Here is a 23,579-nt window from a genome sequence, read left to right as displayed (position 1 = left end):
TTATTTCTGGTTGGTATAGTTAGCTGTAGCTAGGAGAATGCTCTCTATCTCTGATCACTCATGATCAAGTGGCATAGCCTACCAAGCACTGATTACAGTTCTCTGTGAATTTTGATAGTGAAAATGGTAAATCGTGCCTTCTAATTTTTTAACTTTTTTATTCAGAATCATGTCCAGCTGCATTTAGATAGAGATAGGAATATGGTTAGATGTTAAAAAAAAGAACCTCGCTTTCTAAAACTTTTTTTAATAAAATAAATTGTAAGCATTATCATTATAACAAAAGAATCCTTTGAGTCATCCAGTTTGTTAAACAAAGGTGGTATTGTCTGTAGTTACTGAATTAATCACGTGTTTATAATTTGTTTTAAAACTTTAATTATAAATATACTGGTAGAAGAAAAAAAGTTGCTTGTTCTTTTTGGTTCTCAGTTTATTTCTCAATATTGGATAAATTTATCATCACACTGAATTATCAAAATGAAGAAAATACTGTCTGTGTACCTGCAGGAGTCTACAGCAGTTAACAGTCGGTTGCAAGTTTCAGTGTGCTGTTTCCAGAGGACTTATCGACTGAGCTCCAGTCAATTCTGTTAGAACCTTTTAAAGCAGGAACATGTTTGAGATGCTTGATTTTATTAAATAACACTAAGTTTGGGTCTGCACAGAGAGTATTTAAATTTGAAGTGATGACCTTACAAAGAAAAGTATTTAAAAATCTGAAACACATAAAAGTCTGAAAGGTTTGAAATTAGTGTTTACTCTACATTGGAGCATGCTACTAGAGTGAGAACGTGTAGGGTACGTGTGTTGAACATGGCAGGCTTTTGTGATCTTAAATGCTTAGCCTTTTGTATACAAGTCCTATACATGCCAGTACAGTCTTTGTTAAGAGAATAACATACCTTTAGAAGGCTGAAACTTTTTTCCTTATAGTTTGTTTACTTTTGTTACTGAGATTAGAGCTTTCTTTTTATGCCTGATCTGTAAAGATAATGTTGATTTTAAGCAGGGGAGTTTTGCTGTGGTCAGAGTTAGACTTCTGAAAGAGGCGCATAGTAACACTTTACTTGCACTGTGGTTGAGTAGAATAGGGACATGAGGCAGAGAGCATATGTGCATAGACAACCATGAGTTTTAGTCAGGGGCTGCAGATCCTATGAAACTTATGTGCCTGCAGACTTACTCATACCTGCCTTTTCCTGCAGGTGTGGTGGAATCTAAACCCTAGCTCTGAGCACTGTCTCTTCCTGTACAGGTACATGGAAGGAGCTGTGCATCTTTGAAGATGTGCAAAACCTCCTGACTGAATGAAATGCCTTGACCTACCTGTTGGATTCAAAGACTTACCAGAACACCTCATCTCATTCTGGGTGCCTAAATCATGGCACCCATTTATATAAAAGATAATATAATTGATTCCCCAGACTCTTACTGAGAATCTTTGTCTACAGCTTTCCTTTGAAAGAGCAGGCTGCCCACTCCTCCACCAAAGAATCCTTGCTGTAGAAAGCATGTCGTTCATAGACCTGGATATCTAAGGCCCTCTCCTCTTGCATGTCTGCCCCAACTCACCTTTCTTACATGCGCCTGCCCCTTTATCAACTAGTTGCTCTAACTATGGGGTTGCTTTGGACAGCTGGTATGGGACTGGAGGCTTGTGGTCTGCTTGCTGGTTGTCCAGTTCATTTGTTGGGGGTTAATTGTTTCATCTGGCCTTGGTCAGGTTATGATGCTGTTCTGTGCCTGTTTTCTTTGGTCAGTTCAATGTTATGAATGATGAGAAGAAATCGGAGTGAATTGTATCAGTCTATTTAAAGTAGTAGTATACTTCAGAATGTCATCCTCTTTCATTTTTGGTCATCTTCTGTCTGTTTCTAAAAATAAAAACTTCAGAATAGTTTCTGAAATTGATAAGACTGAATCAAAAACAATGTGGTGCATGTAATGAAGACAGACATTTAACAGAGTTGAACATACAGTATTTTTGGTGATATATCTAAAGCTAACTTGAAATGACTTTCCCTTATATCCTCTTAGAAATGTCCTTTTGGTAGCAAAACCCCATATGACATTTTACATGTTTGAAAAATCTAATATTCTGCATTGTTTGGAGCAATTAAATTATTTTAATTTGAAATTATGAAAAACTGCAATAGCCTGAAAATAATTTTTATATTTTCAGTGATATTTCACTGTGTTTTTTAAGTTGCTATTTAAATTCCTGGTTTTGGTTATTTTGTATGAACAGTATGTGGCAAACAGTATGTTCTTTGTTGTGCTGCAACGCTCAGAACTGTTAATGCAGTAGTTTAGCTAGTTTGCAGCTTGGGTCAGAATCAAGCCTGTCAGTTGCTGGCAACTGGGAAGTGTCTTTTGAGCCAATAGATCTATCCTGTGGAGTAAAACTTCAAGGGACCCTAAATCCCCTATTAATCCTTTTCTTGAGAGATTTTGGCTCCAGTTACAAGAGAGAATTGCCATAGTCTTTCTGAGAATGAAGACTGAAATATTTTTTGAGCGGCCTCTAAATCTCTATTTTTCAATCGTTTCCATCGCAATGTTGTAGAGACAAATTCTGAAGAGACATGCACTGATATACCTGTCTACCTACATGATTAGACAAGGAAAGGCCAATCAAAAAGACCAAAGAAACATACATTCGGGAATCAGTACAGTGTCAGTAAATACTCACCCTTAAAAAAAAAAAAAAAAAAAGTCCAGACACTTTTTACGGAGACTGTTCTTCCTCTTCTGTCTGAAAGTCTACTTTTGTAGTACTCAATGAATTTTTGTCTTAAGTAAGCAATAGTAGATGCATCCATTTTCATGCTTGCAGAAGATAAAAAAAAGAAGAGAATTTTGACTAGAAATGTATCTGGCAGTCATCAACAGCTGCTGCTGTGGTAACCGTGATCTAAGCAATTGGGCCATCATTCTCAGTAATTGCTGTGGGTCACCATTCCATAATATTCAGCTTATTATTGCTAGGTTACTGTTTCTGTTCCCATGCTGCATTTCTACTTCCCTCATTATTTTAAAAGAATTAACGTACAGCCACTTCTGAGTCATTGGACTGTTGTAAATTTATTGTGGTCTCTAGTAGGAATGTCCCAGAAAAACTTCATGGATATTCTGTCGTATTACTTGTGATTTCTAGTCTCCTTCTAACCCTGAATAGTTAAACTCTGAATTTCGGGCTTTTGAAAGGAGTCCAAGCAAACTGGGATATCCATCAAAGTGAGTCATCTCAAGGGTCTTGTAGTCCTCCCATTGTGAGTAGATTTGGACAAAATTCTTTCAAAATTAGTTTTGACTTCGTAGGTAAAATCTGAAATTGTTTAGGACCAAAGAAGACTTAAGCTTAGGACTCATTTCAGCAGTAGTTCTGGAAAGGTGAACCAGGTTCTGTAGAGTAGCAGTATCTGAACTGAAGAAAAACACGTCTCGTGAAACTGTTAAACCTATATTTTGGAGTATTGTACTGGTATTTCTTGGTGTCCTGACTTGGTTGTCTTGTATAAAGTCATTTAAGTTATAGATGAACTTTCAAGAAAAGATCAAGATACTAATGCAGGAATGTTTTGTAGTCTTTCGGCAACAGTGCGTAGCAGTTAGCTGATATCAGTAACGACATGACAATATAATACTGCTACTTTTAAGGAAGAAGGAATTTATGTTTATTTCCATTTTTCAGTTATCTCAGCCTTAGAGGAATCCGTGTCATCTGAGAAGTTCTTGGATTAATTAAAATGTCTTCTAAAGCTGGATATATCCATCCAAGGACGTGAGTGGCCAAATTTGAACTGTGTCTGCCAACTGCTGAAAGAAACACGGGAAGAGAAGGTGTTGGCAGATGAGCTCTGGTAGATTTAGGTGAAGCAGTTTTATGAAGGTACCAATGCTAGCTGTCAATCTTGCGCATCTGCTGCAGGTAACTTTCCTTGTTGCCTGGATGGCTGAAAGCATGATTTAAGCTAAAATGGACTGCGAACGTGGCTTTGAGACTGTGTCCAGTTTAGCTGCCTCTGTGTTGGGTGGGGAGGCAGTCTCTTCGTCTTAAAGCTGTAGCAGATGGTTTTATTGGTGTCCCATGCCCTTTTTCAGAACTGCTGTGATAGTCTGTTACCAAATTACATTTTACTGGAAGAGAAATGGAAACCTTTTTCAGTCAGTCTGCATGATGTAACTAGGATTCTTTTGGCTGTCAGTGCAACGTGCAGAATCATAATTTCATGTAGTTATTTTAGTTGATTCCTGCTGGGAGGTAGGATCACTCTGAATTTCACCAGCTGTAGCGTTCAGGTGGGCCCTTGTGTCATTTCATGTAAAATCATTTTGTAGCTAGAAATGTCTATCAACAGTCCCCAAATACATATCATTAAGAAAACTTGTGGCATATTTTAGATAATGGATGAGGTATTTTGCCTTCCTACTAGCATAAGTCTTGCTTTTGTAATTTGTAGCTAACTTTTTCCTGTAACATTATTCTTTTTAAACTTCCTAAGTTTACTTGTTCTGGAGATATAGTTGAACTCCTTGTGAGATACGTCACACATCACTGAAAAAGAAAACAGATTTGTTCTGACTTCTTTCCACTGCAATAAAATCCATTCATACACTCTGAATTCTGTCAGATGTGGTATAATCTGAAACTTGGGTAAAATGAATCTGTAATTTTAGCAATTTCTGAATATTGCTGAAGTCTTTCTCAATGCTGAAGTCTGTTGGATAACTTTAAGAATTGTTGAAGTACTTCAGATACTGGAAGGTACTAGTTGTACTTTTTTGCTTCTGCAAGAAAACAGGAGCATGAGGTGTCTGTCATGAGAAAATGATTGGGAGTAGGAAAAATTCATAATATTAGCATCAAAATCCCATTGGTAATAGAAGTTTGGAGGGAAGTGAAAGTTCTGTAGTAGGTCTGAGAGTAGCAAAAACCCAGACTTATAATAAAGCAAGTGAGAAAAGCAATGTTAAGAAATAAATTCTGGGAGCAATCTTAGTGTTTGGAAAGGGTCCGAAGTTGCTTTGTAGTTCCACAGCAGTTGAAGCTGGTCGGAGCCAGCGGTGTTGTGTTCTACTCTGCTCCCCACTGCCTCTGCTCACCCTTAGGATCATTGCTCTATGAAACAGTTTGTCAAATGCTAACGCACCAAAATTCCTTCAAATTTCATGTTCACAGATTTCTACTCCTTTATTTTTCATGGTCTAAGGAAATAACATAGAAGTGTGAGAGGGCCTAAACTGTTACTGAGTTAAGTCACCACTGCTGCAGCTCTGTCATTCATCCTACTTCCCTGTGGTTGTTTCTGCACCTTACATTGTGCCTGCCCTGCCTTTAATAGTGGAAACTGATTTATGACTTTTTTGGTAGGTTTTAGTTTCCTTTCTTTAACTCGGTGAATCATCTCGCCATGGGATCAGACACCTGCCAGTACCAGCTCAAAGTAGATGGAACACAGATGCCAGTGGAATAGGGATGGCGTTGCATTAGTGCTAACTCGGATTGGTTTATGCAGTCGAGAAATAGCGTCCTCAGTTTGTGTTTCTTGTGATTCAAAGAAATACTGAAAAGTAGTGGGGACATATAGACTGCATCTTGAACTTTCCTTCTCCTAGCTTTAGTGTTTGAAAAATTGTCCTGCAGTCAACTTCCAAGGTTACTATACAAAAATATATATGTAATAGCTTTTGATGGTGTTTGTTTCCATTCTCTTTGTAATGGAAATATGTGAGTTCTTAATGTTAGAATTGCTCTTGTCTGTCCTCTGGGTGTAGAGCAAGACAAAGACCTTATTTCATTCTCTGGACGTATATATTTTATCTGTGTCTCCTGGGCTTGTGTTTTCTTGGTTCTCGCAGTAAGACCTTATGAATGTAAAGTTTGCAAAGGTAAATTTTGTGTAGTCCTTATTTCCACATCTTTGGACATTGGCCAGTTTGTGTGGTCGCTAACCTGTTTAAATTTTTTTCTTTTTAAAGTCTTTTTAGAACATACTAAACCACTTACATACTTAGCAAAGATCTATCAGGTATTTTTTATGTATTATATATATCTAAAGAAAAAATGCATTTGGAAGTCCTTGGCCTTTCTTGTCCTCGAAAGTGTGCTAGCAGGTCTGTTCTCAAGTTTTGAACAGTGTACAGGGTTTTGGTGAAATGGATCGATGCATAGGATGTGACTGTTTTGAAAGTAATCTCACTTGCAAAGCTCTTTTAGTAAAGGTGAGCAAGGTAGACAGGTGTAGGGCTGAGCTTGGCTTACGTAAAGTGTGGAAAATTAATATATAAAGTAATTAATAAATTAATTAATATATAAAGTAATTCAGCCTAAAGGACAAAGAAAGTCAGTAAAATGATTCAGAGAGCATGTGGTAAATCTCTTATGTAGGAAAAAACAATCTCATGAATCACCCTGCTTTCTGTTTTCCAAATCAAGTTTAGAAAAATGTTTAATGATCTAGGTATATGAGGAGAGAAGTAAAGGGAGGAGTCAAAGATTGCAGACACTGTGATGAGTGAACACAAATATAAAAGCTGTCTTGACCTGAGCTATGCCAGAGAGAAATACACAATCATACACTTTCAGCTTGTTAAAGCCTGTACTGTGATACTGTAAACAATATGGAATGAAATACACAAGAGCAAGACATTTGAAATGGATTTCCTTAAGAACCATGATTTTTTGTCGTGATTTATTTCTCAATATTTATAAAGCTAAGCAAGCTTACTTAAAAAAAAAAAAAACTAATCTCCTATTAATACTATGTTATATTGTATATTTCAATACATGTGACTTTTTTCTGCATAAGTAGCCTGGTTATTTACAGATTTGAGCACATTAAGTGTTACAGTTTTTTGTAACTTTTAAGTTTTACTTGTATTTTTCTCCTTTGCCTGACTTTTGTTTGATATAAGAGTATTCTTACTTTTCAGCTTAGCATTTAGACACAGATGTGTGATACGTTCTTGTAATTGTGTCATAACTGGCTTTTAATGTTTCACATCAAATCTGGCCTGACTTTTTTTTTGTTGTTGTTGTTTTTTGTTCTGGTTTTCTACAGTGGACAGGCCAAAATCCCAGCAAATCAGAACTTCTGGTACCATACGGCGAACTTCTTCTTTGGACACAATAACAGGACCTTACCTCACAGGACAGTGGCCACGTGATCCCCATGTACACTACCCTTCATGTATGAAAGATAAATCTACTCAGGTAAAAGCTGTGAAACAACACAACGGAGGCGTTTGATGTAATTGATGCCTTTCTGATAATATTTTATCTTCTGGTCCAGAATCTTAGTTCAACTTAATTCCAAAGAAATGCAAATTCTCTTAATTTTATTATAAATACAAAGATCTAAAAAGTAGAGTACAATAATGTTTTCTTAATCTGATAGTATCAGTTCAGTAACATGCTATGAAACTGATAATAATCTTCTGCTTTTAGAAAATAATTGGGAAAATTACATTCTGTGTGTGGGCAGCTCTTATGTTGTGTAAATAAGCAGGTTAAAACCTCAGCCTCATATCTGGTTTATTTCAAAGTTGCTATATGCAGAACTGTGCTAAATGATATTAAAGATATTAATAACTCCATGATAATAGTGGCTGACAAACTAAAGACTTTACTAAATCATATTTATAAATCAATGAGTCTCAAGAGTGTGTTTGTGCATGTGCAGGAGAAGAGAAGAAGAGGGGTTATTGTTAAGAAGAATTGACAGGGTTGTCATTGGAGAAAATTCAAAAAGAGGAACCTAGGACTAATTATATGGTGTTGTCTTGATGTTCCTTCTGCTGTTTAGTAGCAAGAAGGGCAAATGAAAACGCTCCATGGAGGACTTACCTCTTGAAGTCAAACATCAGAACAAAAGCCTTCCGCTATCTGTGAAGGGAAGATGATTGAAATTATTTATGGCATGATTCCCCCAAATCCTCCTTGGCATTCTGTCCTTAGTAGCAACCTCTGGCAGGTAGACCACGGTGGCGTTTGCAGTGCTCCAGCTCTCTTTGGCTAGAAAGGCGAATGTTCTTTCTAGCCTGAATCTCCACGCTGGAGTTTGTTGTCCAGGAAGATCACTATCAAACAAGTCAAAAATAGGTATTTCCAAAAACCACCAAATTATTAGCAAAGAAGTCAGATTCTTCATTTTTTGATAGTGTAATTTGGCTATGAAATAAGACATTCAGTTTCAGTATTCTGAACCATAACTGAAAAATAGAAGGGACTATCTACCTTAGGTTATGTTTTTAATCTCAGGACTATGTAGAGACAGTTGTTACATCAGTTTCCTACATCTCACGCGATGATTCTGGTCTGTTGTTATCATGCGTGTCCTGCAAAGAAAAATGATACTTTGGTCATCCTACATCTTGCTTATAACTTCATTGTGCCATTAAGAATTCTTTTTTTTTTTTTTTTTTAAATGGAAGCTTATGTTGTCACAATGAATATGATATCTTTAAAATAGCAAGGATTCTTTTCTATCATAACTTGACTTATAAATAGTTTTTGATTAATTTTCTGTTTCCAATCATTTGCAACTTGTCACTCATTCTGCAACCACTGCTTACAGCAGATGGAACCAGGTCTTGAAATTGATACTAGGTTTTAGACTTTGTGCAATACTGAATTTCTCAGGATGAGTTAGAATGTATAAGTAATTTTGCAAGTCTCTTCAAAGTGTGCTGTAAAGGTGATGCAAAAAAGGCCTCTGGTTGGGGGAAGGATAAGGATAGAAAGCTTAGAAATGAAAAAAGATCTGTCTGAACCATGTAAAGGCTTTTGCATTTGTATGTTATAAAGAGCTATTACTGGTATGCGTTTCTTAGTTTTGGTATGATCCAGAAATCCTGCTTAATGAATTTGGGAATCAGTTAAAATTGTTCAAACAAACTTGTAGGTTTTACAGGAAATTCTGGTGGAGCCCTTTAAGGAAATGCTGTCTTGATATCCTACTCATTCATTTTGAAACCATCCAGACAGTTTTAGCAAAGAAGAATAAGCAGTCATCTTTTCTATTAGGAAACATACACATTAAAAGCTGTTAATCCTAGATTTACTTCCAAGATGCTTTCACTTGACAGTACTATGCCTATAAGTAGGATGAAAGTCTTTGTTTTGAAACCATAATTTTCATTCAGGAGATATTTGTAGCATCCTTTGTAGTTACTGCATTTCTTAACCTGTGTCTCAAAATGTGTACCCATATCAGACTCTGCAAATAGCCTTATGAATAGAATGTTTAGAATATTTAAACATTCACAAACAAACCTTTTCACTAGTTACAGAAAAGAGAAACAAACTTGCTCTACAAATATTTGAGCTGCAAGCATTTGGCAGTAAAATTGCTTTCCTAGTGAGCTCAAATAAGTGTTTAGGTTATTTGACCTGTTGGCTGCCACCCTTTGCCTCTTTTGGAAACAAAGCTCCCCAGATGGGAGGGTGGCGGGGGAGTGAAGTTCTACCTTTTCAGCATGATCAAGTGAAAAGTCTTAACAGAGAGGAAAGGCAGTACTGTTGTCCTGACAAGGTGGATCATTATTTCAAATTAATAAGGGTGAAGAAGTTTCCTCGTTTTGATTTGTGTGGTTATCTTCTAACAAGGAATTATATTAGCTGTCTTTTTATTAAAATTATGTATAAATCTCTCAAACATTGGCAGTTTCTAAGTTGTACTGAAAAATGTGTATCTTAACTAATCAGGAGCGTATGAATGTATTTACAAAATGTAGCAAGCACAGTGACTGGCACAGCAACTTTCAGGTTTTTATGAATAAAATGTTCACTTGAGGGGTTAATCATAAAATATCCTCCACTGGCCTACTTCCCTCCCCTTTTCAGGAAAGTTTCAACTTTTCATTAAGGCTATTTGACACTCAATAAAGCTTCCTTTCGTATTGCTTCTCTCCGGGTTGGCAGCCCTGGTGGAGTAATTCTGTACCCTTCTTCATGTTACACGTGTAAGAATTTCCTCCTTCCTAGTTTGATGAACTATACTGAAATGATTATGCCTAACCTCTTAAGGAAACATTTGGATAATTGTCATAGTTTATTAATGTAATTATTTGGCAGTCGTTAAATCATTAAAAACATATTTTTAGAAAATTTTAAAAAGGAAATATTAGGGATAACATACATTAGTAATGTCATAGCAAAGATATTGCCACTTAAAATTAATCTGTCTAATTTTTCTAAATCTAAATAATGCAAAGAAAATAACAAATGACTGTGTGGAATATGATTCAGTGATTTCCACCCCTCCCCTTAAAACTGACTCTGTTTTTTTTTTAACCTGATTCCAGTATATTTGGATATGCCTTTTTTATAGTATATGGCAATGATGCATTATACAAATGGAAATGAGAAAAGTTTGCAAAATGAATTTCAGAATTTTTATTGAGCAACACTGTAATCTAAAGGATAATGCAGAGTTATTAAACTGGAATGCCTGCCCAAAATACATGTAAAACTGTTTTTATTTTTCTTTCATGCATGTCCAGGCTTTAATGTAGTTACTTATCATTAGTCACCTGAGTCATGTTTTGTTTTTTGGGGGGGGTAAAAATTCTGTTGCTTAAAAATTGACATCATAAACCAAGAGGCTCAATTACCTGAAGCTCTTTTAACTGGTATATTAGTTGTCATTGTTTTCCTATGTTCATTTTAATGAAGTTCTTTAGGAGGGACAAGGAAGAAGACATATTACAGAAGTATGAATTTATCATTCTAGCCGTTGTCTTAATCTCTCTGTTGTTTAAGAGGAGTTATCACCTATGATCAAATTGATTTCTAACTCTTTAGGCCATTTCTTTCTGCCAGACTTCTAGAGGGCCTTTGAATGCTTTAGAAACATCTGAAGAAATATTCATCAGGCTCTGTCTTCCTCCAGTATTGTTGTTTTCTTCTTAATATGGAAGTTCTTCAAAAGCATTACCACCTCCCTTATAGGAACTAGACCTCTGTTCTTAACTTTGCACCCATACTCCGTATGTAGTTCATCTGGAGTGCAAGCTAGATATAGTAAGTAGAGTGAAGGCTGGTAATAAAATGTGAGATATTTAGAGTAGTTCAGTCTTATTTTAAGTTTAGGTAGGTTGGTACTTTATGCAGTCATTCTAATCTAAGTGAAGTGAAAAGAATGTAGGTGTATATCCCTGATACGGGTAGAAAAGCAAGTCAGAATTACCAAACACTTTGGAAGAAATGCTAATCTCTGCAAGGTTGGGTGGGTTAGAACAATGATAACTGTAATTTACATTAAGACTGAGAAGAGCAACCAGATGTGGTGTTCTCAGTGCGCCCTATTCCCTGTACATGCTTGTATAAGCATTGTGTCAACTGAGACGGTAACCTTGGACCCTCACCTTCAAAATACTAGCAATCCTCCACCTCTTGAAGCTGAAGCATGCATTACCAATACTAACATTATAAATACTTAATGTTTTCAAGGTTCTCATCCTAAAATATTTTAAATCTTTTTCCATGTACAGACCTGTGTGAAAAATAAATTTTAGTTCATATCAAGTGGTACAATAAATTTGTTTCAGCTCCCAGATATCATTACCAGTTTAACAGACAGTATCTATGACCTCTGTTACTGTGTTTCTGACCTGCAGTGTGGTAACCTTTGTTTGGTTTATTGTGATTCAGAAATTTATCTTCAGTATCTTCAGTTTTGAGTTACGTTTTTTTACTTTTATTCTGTTTTTTAATATGCTTAACAAATGAGAAGAACATTTGCAGCAGCTTCAAATGAAGGCTTCCATGAATAAGCACATTTTATAAAAGCTGTAAATACATATGGGAAAACAACTCTCATGAAATGTGGCGTATTAAAGGTGCTGCAACTCCCTTTTATTTGTGATGTAAAATGCAACATTGAAGTGAGATGTGTGATGTGCTAACACATCAGCAAGCAGAATTTCTGTTTGAATTTTGAACAATTCTTTTTTTAAAGCTTTTGTTTCAATACAAGGATTTGGGGGTACAGCCAAGACATCTTCATAGAACATCAGTTACAATGTATTAGAAGCAGCAGTTTATGGGGCTTGAAGGAGAGGTTGGCTTGCTATAGTGTTCTAGCAGCTGCTTATGTTGTATTATTTTTTTAACTTTTTTTCTTTTTTTTTCTGCCACAGTAGAAATAGTTCACTAATGCTAGGTTGCCTGACTTCAGTATTGTGCTAGGAGCATTACGTAGTATTTATACATTAATACTGGCACAATGTGAGGGGCACAAATAGTCTGCCCCCTGTATAAAAGTACTCATATGTATATTTTGGAAAGATTGTGACATGGCTCAATTTACCAGTTTACTAAAGGCTTCTATAGGCAATTGTTGAAGAAAGTGTCAAAGCGTACTTGAGAAAGTACAAAATCTAATATTAAGTGAATTGGTGTGTTTCGTGTTTGTTACTTTGATTTCTGATTCAGTCAACTGCATTATATGTTTTCCCACCTCTTTGTTACTAAAAGTTGCCAGTGTAGTTGAAGAAGTTCTTCAAAACATTGCTATTAGTTTGTTGTTTTAGTCCTTGTTATCTGGATGAATGTGTGTTTAAAAAAATGCAAGCAACCCCTCACTTTATACATAGGGGGTTTTGTTTTGTTTTTTAAGTTTGCTTCTTTTCACGGAGAAACTCACTTAGGCTAAAGCTAGAGTTCTGGCTATCTAAAAAAATACCAAGTGTCATTTCTTCTCTGTTTATTAAGATGCAACTGAAAAGGCTATTAGCCTGTAGTGATCCCTGGTACTTCCTCCTGGACTGCAGGAAAATATTTAAGTGCTTGAAATGCCTGTTTCTACTTTGTCCTGGACTTGTTTGTCAATCCATGGAGCAACAGAGTTCAGAAAACACTTTCAGGAAAATAAATTTTCAGAGAATTTCCTTTGCATTGATATTTTCCTGTTTTTATAATATGAGGATATGGTTAAAGCTGTACTTGGGATATAATAAAGTATTTTAAGAAAATAATTTAAATTATCAAGTAAATTACAATGAGTCATGAAACTCATGATTTTAAAAAGGGAGTATTTTTTCCATTGTTATCTAGTTCTCTAAAAATCTGCAAGCCACATAAATAATGGTAATACTTTAAAAACATTAAAAAGCAAGAAAATATGTCTTTAATTTAAAAATTTCAGGACAATAGTAAGTCTCTAAGAGCAAGTAATTATTTAAAATGTGGCTCCATTGAAATGGAGAGCAAGTAAAAGTACACACATGTAGAATGTGCATGGCATTGAGGCACTGCTTTGAGTGAAGAGAGTTGTGGATTGTCTGGCTGAGTGACTCACATATTTTCATGGTACTTTTTAAATAGCTGCATTAACTTTTCACCCTTTTTTAAACCACATTATCTTCTGACCTCTCACCCTGACCCAAACAAAGAGTCATATAATAAATACACAGACCCTAACTTTTTATAAAGACTTTTTTCTTCCCTGGGAACATGCAGCAAAAACTTTGTTACTTATCTTTCCATTTTCATAATGGTTTTCATTCTGTTTTCTAATCGCCCACACAATTTACTGAGCCTTTGGTGGAAGTATTCTGAGTGGCGTAAAAATAAGGGAAAGAAAAGAAACAGTGTGGAAAGTGTGGGGCTGGCAGAAAACATGAACAGGATACTTAGGCCTGGATACACAAAGGGGCTTAGCGCACTAACTATTAGCACTTCCAAGATTGTGCCAGGCTGTAGGCCATATAATATTACTACAGTAGTACTGTGATTCTAAAGGTGTAGCCTATGATCTGAAGCTAAAATTCAGTGCTTAATGGTGTTGGGCCTGGTCTGTTGCATCCTTGCTTTGAATGTCCTAGCCCCAGTGAGCTTCTGCCTCCATCTCCGTTCCCAGAGCAATGGGGTTGAGGAGTTGTAGACACTGTTTTTTGTCTTGCTCTCCAAGCTGATGCCATGGAGGACTCCTTTCTGAGCAGAATAGTGTCAGCCACATGTGTGGGTACTGTACAGCTTCCTAGATCCTAGAAAGGAAGCAGGGTGGAAAAAGTGTGATGAAATAGGGTTTCCATGCCTAGGGAAGGTGTATGCTAAAGGAAAAGAAGGCCTGCAGAGAAGTGGGATCCTGGATCCTGTCTGACCTGCTGGGGTCCCATCTGCCTTGGAGAGAGACTTTGAATAGACTCTTTGATGTCTCACTGATCCTATACCCTGCAAAACTTCTTTGCAGAATTCCAGCAGTTTTCAGTTGCATTATTTTTTGCAACCGGTATTACTGTGAAAGGTTCAGATAATAACACTAGAAACTGTTGAAAAAATCGGGCTTTTTTCATGGATTTATAAGTGTGCCTGTAGCCCTGAATTTTACATGGTTCCTACCCCAAACTTTGGATGTTAGATGTCCCCATTGTTCCCCAATAGTCAAAGACTCCTTTCTTTAAAAACACTGATGGATACCCATGATTTTTATAACAGCAACTCAGACAGTGGGAGATGTGATTTCTAGACCCTTCTCAGTCTTTGGAGTTTATTTCTATAGCTCCTACATCCAAGGACAGTTCCATAACTTCTGGGCTTACAGGTGAAGCTGAAAAAAGGCTGCTCTTCACTTTTCTGGTTGTTTAGGTCAGGGCCAAAAACAATGAAAGGTGTATTGAGTCAGAGTAAGCAAGAAGGAATTGATTGTTTGGCCCAGTGATTGAGGAACACAAGTAGGAAAGGTGAATTCTCGCTTTTGGTCTGTTTGAGTTCATTTGTTTATACTTTTTTAGTCTTGTGGTTTTCTAAACTGTACTGGATAAAAACTAGAAATCAATGCTGTAGTGGAAATGGGGGCAGCCACATAAGGAATTTTTTTTAGTGACTGTCAGGCATCTAATTTCTTCTTCAGTAATGCTTATAGTCCTCATCTTTTGTAAATGCAAGTTTACAAAGCCTTAAACTATAGAATTATCTATAAAGTTCTGTGTGTGTGTATATATATGTGTATATATAGAGAGGGAGAGAGAGCGCGAATGAGAGGATATTACTGCCGTGCATCAGATTCTGAAATTTATTCTTTATATGTAATGTCTGGACTGTGATACTGTGTAAAGATTAAAATCAATAATTTGTGCCAAAAAGTTTCGTATATACAGAAATCAGTGTAATATATTTTCCTTTTTTCTCTAGACACCTAGCTGTTGGGCTGAAGAGGGAGCAGAAAAGAGATCACATCAGCGTTCGGCATCATGGGGAAGTGCTGATCAACTGAAAGAGGTGAGAAGTTTTACACAGTAGAGCCTTTCAAGTCTTGATATGCCCAAGACATTTTTTAATCCCTATCTGGAGTCCAGGAAACTGCACCCTTTCCCTGCACCCTTTCCCTCCCCTCTGTTGCTTTTGAAAGGGGTTTTACCTCCAACGTAAGAGTTGTTTCACGACTGGTTGTTGTTTTATGCCTGTTGGATTTCCTCCCTTCCTACTACGTGCTATTGGCTGTAAAGGAGTGGCCGGAGCGAGTGCTGAACAACCAGCTTGTTGCTGGTTACTGATTTTTCTATTCACTGTTATGTTAGCTAGCTTTCTGTTCTTTAACACTGCTCTCCTGAAAAAGGCAAAGCACATGCCGGTATGTTAGCAAATTCTTGGTTAGAAATTTCAGTCAAGCTTAGGTCTGAAGACAGAGAGGAGATCAGTTTTATACATGAAATAGGAGGGTAAGTATCTTTGATACAGTAATGATACGATTACTTGAAATGCTGTTTGGTAATATGTATTTTGTTATAACCACAATAGCAACTAGAAAGAACCCATCAAAAGTCAAGTGGATTTGTATTATGAGAAATTAATTATAGTAAAATGGTCTCCAGTTCAGATGAATTTACACTATTTCAATTTTAGGCCCCAGTAAGCCACCTCCTGTCCAAAGTTCATGCAAATCCTACTCTGTACAGTGCCAAATAATTGGCCTGCAGTCAGTCTCATGTCCCTGTCAGGAAGGTGTCAGCCTCTCTTCTAGAACTACACCTTTCTCTTTAAGAAATGAATCTTGTAGCATGTTGTCATAAAGTAGGGCTTCTCCCTGATAGTTTGAGCCTTTTGTGTTCTCTCTCCTGACTTCCTGTTTAATATAGTATTCAAAAATGAGGAGAAATTTATAGGTTGTCTAAGGAGACCTTGTTACTGGCAACAGATAGAGATTCAGACAGATTCCTGATGATTATTGATAGGAAGAATAGTTGTCAAAAGGAGTGATCTAAGCTTAATTACTTGAGAATTTTAAAATCTGATTTGACAAAATATGGAATAATCTTGCATTCCAGTGGTAACAATAGCTTTGTTTTAAACACAGGGACCTGGCGCAAAGAGCGGTCAGTGTTGCATACTCACTGAGTACCCATTATGAAACCCATCTTAACTCATTTATTGGTGCAAGGGCCTTCAGAACACCTACCTGACTTCATTTGCAGCCACAAACAAAAAGTCAGAATTACAAGTTAAGTGCCCAGGAATTAATGCAAAATGAGCTTTGTGTCTGAAAAGTTTTGCTTAAACATTACATACCAGCACAAAGGAACTCTAGCAGAGGCAGGAAGAGATTCTGTATTTCCAGGATAATGCTAACTTGCTTTTACTAACAGACCATCCTTCATCATCTGGCAGTTCCCTATCAAATTCTGCAGCAAACAGCTTTTCTTCACCACATGACGATGACTGTGACTGTCAGTGATAGTGAAACCTTCAGAGTATAAGCAATTCTCTGCCATTTGAGTTTACAGTGATCCATTGTACTAGGTTGTTGTCTTCTTCATGAACTGTTCACAAGAGAAAGATAAGAAACTTTGTGGCCAGTGGGTTTCCTGGTTCCTTTCTGATAGAACAGAGTAATGGTAAAAATTGGGGTGTGTGGAAGGGAATTGTTTCTATTCAAATGTTGCAAGGATGGTTCTCTCTAAAATTTGGCCTTGCCCCCTCCAGCTTATAGTTCCTTTCCTTCTGTTTTTCTTTCCCTATCTCCTGCTTCTCATCCTAGTTTTCTTGCCCAACCTGCATTAATCTTATTTAGTTCTGTAGCCTCATAGTCCTAGTGTCATTCTGTGTGCATTATCCAGCCAGTTCTAGTCTGTCTTCCTCTGCCTGAGTTCTTGCTCAGTTACTTTCCAGCTACTTGTCTGTTCTGTCACCCCATTGTATGGCTTCCATTTTTATCCCTTCTTGTTTCCATTTCCTCACCTCTAGCCCCTGGTTCCAGCCTCTCTGTCCAGACGTTCCCTATCTGGGTATGATACTTGTTCTTTCTGCCTGCATTCATCTGTCTCCTTCCTCCACCAAACTACTTAATGCATGTGTGGTGGGCATTAAGAGCGCGTTCAATACCAATGATATCTGTGCACTCAGTTTCTTTTTGTCACAGTACTCTGCAGTTTCTGGAAAGAGAAATTCTCTGGGACAGTTTTGTTCAAACTGTAAGTGCAGTAAAGACAGGATTACTAGCAAATGTAGCTGCCAGTCCCAGGCATCTCTCCTGAACATGTGTAAACTGAGTTTTTTTTCTTTTTTTTTTTTTTCCCCAAAGCTTTGCCAAATGTGATGCTTTTTCCAAGGGAACAGACAGACACATTTCCAGCATAAAGGACCTACCCACAGAGAAATGTAAGGGCCTTTCTCCCAAAGCATGGGGCAGTAGAGCTTCTCAATTAGACAGCTATAATGTTTTTTAGCATGGATGAAAAGATTTTTTTGCCCTTCATTTGAACCTCATTTTTAAAACAACTCTAATACTTCCACTGAAATCTCTGATGGGGAGAGGACAGGAGAGCTGAATGTAGCATGGAGGAAGTGTGAAAAGTTGTAGTGCTTTGACAAAGCTAGGTAACTGAAAGCAAGAGCTTAAGCAATGGATATAAAAGTATCAGGCCTACTAGGCAACTGAATTTGTTATGAGTAACATAGGTTATGAGTAACATAGGTAACAGCACTTTTGTTTAGAGTTATGAATCTAAGGCTTGTTTGACTATTTCACTGGCTGGTTTACTTGTGTAGTCACAAATTGTTCATGAATAAGTTTAATGAGAGAGAGCTCTCCATTTATGATGAGATTGTGGCTTATTCATCAATAGAAAGTTACTTTGTTTTGTATGCTGGATTTGCTGAAATGCAGTCTATTAGCTGGTAAATATTAATTACTGTTTGGTCAGGAACAGTGATATGTGACATATTGCTTCATATTGGCAGCCCATATCTGGATCTCTGCAAATGCAGAATTATCAAGATACTCAGTTTATTCCAATGCTGTAGAGAACAAACCTAATTTGTTCATTTTTCAGGTGTGTGCCATTAGTTATATTAGATTACATGCATATTACAAGTGGTATATATGAAATTAATATTTATTTTAAGTGCACTTTCAGCTGTAAAAATATTCAGCTAGCAGAAAATATATTTATAGGTTTTTTTCTTATTTGTTTAATAATCTTTGGTTTAGTTCAGCATGCATTGTCGTCTTATAATCAAACATGTAATCAAGACCCAACTACAAGTTTGTCTCCGGAAAAGACCTGAGGTAGATCTGTTTATTACTGTTATGATGCATTGATCTTTGTGTTTTTCTTGTTTTCTATATAAACAACTTTCGAGTATGTCAAGAAAGTGTCTTTCAGATATGTCAAGAATATTGCAGGGAATAGTCACAGGAAGAGGAAAGGTTGAAAATTTTTTTGATTCTTAGATTCTTGCCTGATATGAGATGTGCACAAATGTCTTTTTTTAATTCTACCAAGATACAATCACATGAGAGCACTTGCACAATTTTAATTAAAAAATGTAATTTGAAATTTACTAACTTTTATGTTTACAGCTCTTAAAGTAGCAAAATATTTTAAATAAGTGTATAGGGGAAGTAGCATTCAAATTGCTTTAATTCCTTTAACAGGAGGAAACTCAGGTATTTAAAAATAAGAGTTCAGAAAAAGGGCTGCTCATCTATCAGTAGTCTGATGTCTGTGATGGGAACTATGACTTGTAAAAAGGCAATTTGGATTTTTTTTTTTTTTTTTTTTGCTAGAACAGATTTTATAACCATCATGAAAATCATTTGCAGGAATTCTTTGTTTTCTACATATAGTCCCTTTTTGTTGGTGCTCTGCGCAAATATTTTCAATTCAACATCAATAAAAACCACAATTTGATTTTTCTTTGAAAAATTTTTTTTTCAGGTATATCCTCTAAATCTTGTCTTAAGGCACATTACGTGAGAACCTGTATGGTATAATGAGAATTTTCTGTTCTTTCTCAAACTGGGTAGACAGGGAGAACATTTGAATTAGTATATTAAAACCATTGTCTCATATTATGGATATAAGTGCACATTTGTGCAAGGCTAAAGGTTTAATGTCTTCAGCAATTGGATGCTTTGAAGAATAAACACTTGGTCTTTCTTCAAGTGATGATTTCCATGTGTGTTTTTATTATGATTGTATATGCTTCAGTCACCTTCATGCTCGGTGGCTTGGGCATAAGGGAAATGTTGTCCTGAACCCCTCCCGTTGTTCTTAGCTACCCCATTGAGTTGGAGTGGTTCAGTGTTCTTTTTTCTTTTCTTTTTTTTTTTTTTTTAGATGCACAACACATTGTTTCCTTTCTGTCTAATCTACTTCACTAAAATCTCTGTACTGCTGTACAGTTTGAGGGCTAGATTACATCTTCCAATCCATATGCCAGAAACCCATACTGTCTTGGAGAGGGATGTGTTCATGGTTAAATATTCAGTTAAACCCTAGAGCAAAAAGTGACTGGTTGCTTAAGTTGCAGAACTATCTGCTCAAGAATATCACAAAGGTCTTGCATGATCTGGGCACCTGAGGCCATCATGAATAGGCCTCATCTTGGGTGTATTGTTTGGTACTCTTGTTTAGACAGGTGAAAACTTGCAATGTAGAACTATAAAGGGGTCACTCTTGTAAAAGTGCCACAAAGAAATATCTGATCTACATTCTTTCTACTACCATTTGACATAGGTAAGACTTCTTGATCACAAATTGGTGCTGGAGAAAGTGTGTATATTGGCACTAGGTCACTTAACGAAAACCACAATGAAAACTGTGGCAGTGTTTCCTCTTCTTTGACTTTAGAACCAGCCTTGCAAATCCCCTTGGCCCTTCAAGCTAGCTTACAGCTTGGCTCTGATGACACCATATTGGTCATGTGAGCTTTCAGAATGGGTGGACTTGAGTTATTTTTGTACTTCTAGTGCCCTCTGGCACTGTCTTCTGCCCTGAATGCAGTTCACTGTCAAAGTGTATCTACACCACAGTAGTAAGTAAATCTTCAAGTGCATGTTCTTTGTGGTACCAGTCACTTGGCACTGATCGCTTTGTACAGCAAGTTCCCTGATGTATATTAGTTGCATCAGTTGAGTGCCCAAGAGAGAGGATCTGCTTTTTCTTTGAAAAGCCTGTTAAAACAGGTGCCATAAAGGCACTCCGTTTCGGTCTCCTTCCTCACCACACAAATTATCTGCTTTGTCGGGATCAGTGTAGCTCTTATGTGTCAACAGCTTATTTTGGCTGATGTTTGATGCTCTGGTTTCACGTCTCTGCTGCTCGGGAAGAAGTTGAAGATAGACTTTCTAGGAAGCTAGCATAGCTGCCTTCTCCCTGTTAGAAATAGTTACTTTCTAAGAGTTTGTCTAAATGTGGAAGAGAATGGGCAAAACAATTTTTTACCTTTTTTTTTTTTTTTAACCATTTAACGCTTTCATTGTTCAAATTTTACAGTGAGAGGCTATGTTCTTTTAAAGGTTTGCAAGCTGTTTGCAACAAAACTCTGAGTCAGAGCTTCGGGGTGGATTTATATAGACCTTTTCTACAGCATGCTCCTGAGGTATACTCAGAAAGCTAGATTTCATTTGAATAAAAAATAGGGTAGTTAACTTTTTAAATAGGAGGAAGTGCATAGCATCAAGGAAATGCAGCAGAAATCAAGCATTTACATACAGCACTCTCCCTGCCTAGTGTCCTTGCTTTCTAATTAGCAGCAAAGATTCATGTAGCATCCATTTCAGTCCACCACAGTCTTCTGGTTTGGGCCTTATTTTTCTCTTGCTCTGTTTTTAAAGGGGAAGATAAAGGTGTTTTACCTATTCTCCCCCTTCTCCAAAATTTAATATGTAAATCCTTGTAGCTGTATGTATACTTTTACATTCTCTTTTTTAAACTAGTTCTACTTGCTTCTTCATCCTTCTATGGAGCTGGGTTTCTTAATTGCCATTACTTTGGCAGGGTGAATGGGGAAGTTTCTGGACAAATTTTTTTTGCAGACATAAGGTTCAGATTCCTTCAAATTTTCTTCGAACATGGTGTCCGAGTTGCACCTTTAATCGAGAGATAGTTTCACATTTCTCTAAATATGGCTCTTCTGAGTTAGATATTTAGATACTTAGTCACAAGAGGACTCCATCTTGATGTATTGTACACTCAGGTTCTTCTGGAGATCTAAACTGTTTGTCCATTGTTGACAGATCCAAAGGATTCAATCATTTCTGAGTAGCAACTCTTTGAATATGGATAACAAGCTGTGGCAAGACTTGATATGAAGCCACTAAGGTGGATCCCTTTTCTGTGAGTAATAACAGAAACATCACCAAGAAAAGTCCACAGCCTGGAGCTAAACTCCATTCAAACCTTTTCACCAAGCACTGTCATCTCTGAACTGTGAAGAGTGATGTGGAGTGATTTTCTACCACACACATACTTTGTAAGGGCATTAGTGAAATATTTATCTACTTGGAGTTAACCACTGAGTGAACGTGCTTTTCGGCAGTCACTCAGAAGGAGAGATTACTTTCCATTTGATGAAGTTCTTTGAAATATGAATTCCATGTGATTCACTTCTCCCTGATTGACCTTCAAGTCTTTGATTACATCTGCAGCTGAGTTAAAAATGAAACAGAGCCATGCATGCTCTACCTTACATGCCAGTGTGCTGAGCATGAAGGAGAGTGAGGCCTGAGCACAAAAGAAAAATACATAGTTTTAAGGAAGTGTCTGTACCTGTAATGTAAATTTGCATGCAGTCTAAACTTCTCAGAAAAGGCTTATAGTGGTAAATACTCTCTTTCATGTAGAAATTATTGAGGAGGAATAAAAAGGTGGAGGTATCCTGAATGAAGTTCTTTGGCTTCTGCTAAGGATCGGATGAAAGGGATAATGGCTGTAGTTGCATTTGACCTTTAAAATATGTACCTTTTGATTAGGCATCTTTGCAGCACACAGCAGAAAAGAGAATTTTGCCTGCCTGAAGGAATCTATGATAATTCAGCCTGCAGGGAAATGCTACTGAATGTATAAAATAAGTTCTCCAAGATAGAGCAATGCATATTGATTGCCAGTTGTTTGTGAAGGCTCTTTTGCTTTTATGATGGATTATCACTGGACATCATTAGTTCTGTTTAAGATCAAAGAAATTAAACTGTAGGGTTCATGGTCCCCAGGCCAAAAATTCCTGCAAGTTGTTGAGAGGACTAGTTTTGTTTGCATTGTTATTACGGTGTTGGTTTGTAAATGAGGAAGTTTAGTAATTAAACTATGCCTGCTGTCATATTCAGGTTGGCAAATAGGGCAGATACTTTGGAAAAAGAAGCATAAGCGTTAAACTGTCTGTCAGCTTGTCAGATTCAAGGGGAAACTATCCAATGTGTTTGTAAAATCCTCTAAAGAGGACTTAAAATGTCCATGATTTACTTTGTAAGGAAAGATTTGAGCAGTTATCGATTTCATAACTCATTATTACTTCACCTGAACTTCTTTCCAGCAGATTGCCAAACTGAGGCAGCAGCTTCAGCGCAGTAAGCAAAGTAGTCGTCACAGTAAAGAGAAAGAACGTCAGTCACCTCTCCATGGCAACCATATAGCAATCAGTCAGACTCAGGTAAGTAGATAGCTGTTTATATTAACAGCCTCTTTTCTTATCAGTGCGAAGTGAATAGCCTGCTGTTTCTTCCCACCTTTCTCCTTTTTTTTTTCTTATGTTTTTACATGTTATATTGAAATGCTTAACAACCTGATACCACTGCAGCTACACTGAATTTTATCTGATGGTCATCATATAATGAAGGAAAGAAGGGTTGCAGCAGGGTAGCAACTAAAATATATCAAGATGCTGTAAAAACTCTGAGCATGGCCAGATAAGGCTGTTTCTTGGAATATGTACTTGCTTCGAAGACTGATTTTTGTGATAGCACTTTCAAAAGTTTCTGCTCCTGTGGAAGGTAGTTGCTTATTTTGCATTTCACCTGAGCTGTTAAAAAAGAAAAAAAATTACCGAGAGTAAGCAATCTGGGTTGGCAGCCCAACAAATGATCAGTCTTTGAGCCGCAAGCAGAACTTTGAATGGGACCTGTTAAAAGGTATTTGTACTATTAAGATTACAGAAATCAGTTTTCTTAAGATTACAGAAATCAGTTTTCTGCCTTTCTGGAACTAATTGGCTTGTTACAGACAGACTTGTAATTCATCTTATCATCGACCAGTCAGATAAAGAAAGCAACACTGATATCACCAGCAGTTTGGGAGAAGACCTCATTTTCTTGTCCCATTTCTGGAATCTTTCTGATACTTGGCTTACTGGC

At 36.9% G+C, this 23,579-nt stretch overlaps 1 protein-coding gene across 4 annotated transcripts in view; it reads left to right on the top strand.

Moving 5' to 3' along the window:
• Positions 1–23,579, top strand: part of GLCCI1 (glucocorticoid induced 1) — a 56,228-nt gene that overhangs the window by 12,895 nt on the left and 19,754 nt on the right. For 2 of the 4 annotated variants that reach the window (XM_026099505.2, XM_064506372.1), the window contains exons 2-4: positions 7,068–7,219; positions 15,143–15,229; positions 22,763–22,879. In XM_026099505.2, the coding sequence (XP_025955290.1) occupies positions 7,068–7,219; positions 15,143–15,229; positions 22,763–22,879 (356 nt within the window). The remainder of the gene's footprint in view (positions 1–7,067; positions 7,220–15,142; positions 15,230–22,762; positions 22,880–23,579) is intronic. The other 2 variants (XM_026099506.2, XM_064506373.1) reach the window with 1 other exon arrangement.

Source organism: Dromaius novaehollandiae, chromosome 2, assembly GCF_036370855.1.
Source record: "Dromaius novaehollandiae isolate bDroNov1 chromosome 2, bDroNov1.hap1, whole genome shotgun sequence".
Lineage (NCBI taxonomy): Eukaryota > Metazoa > Chordata > Aves > Casuariiformes > Dromaiidae > Dromaius > Dromaius novaehollandiae.
Note: the sequence above shows the minus strand (reverse complement) of the source record. Positions and strands in the feature narration are given on the sequence as shown.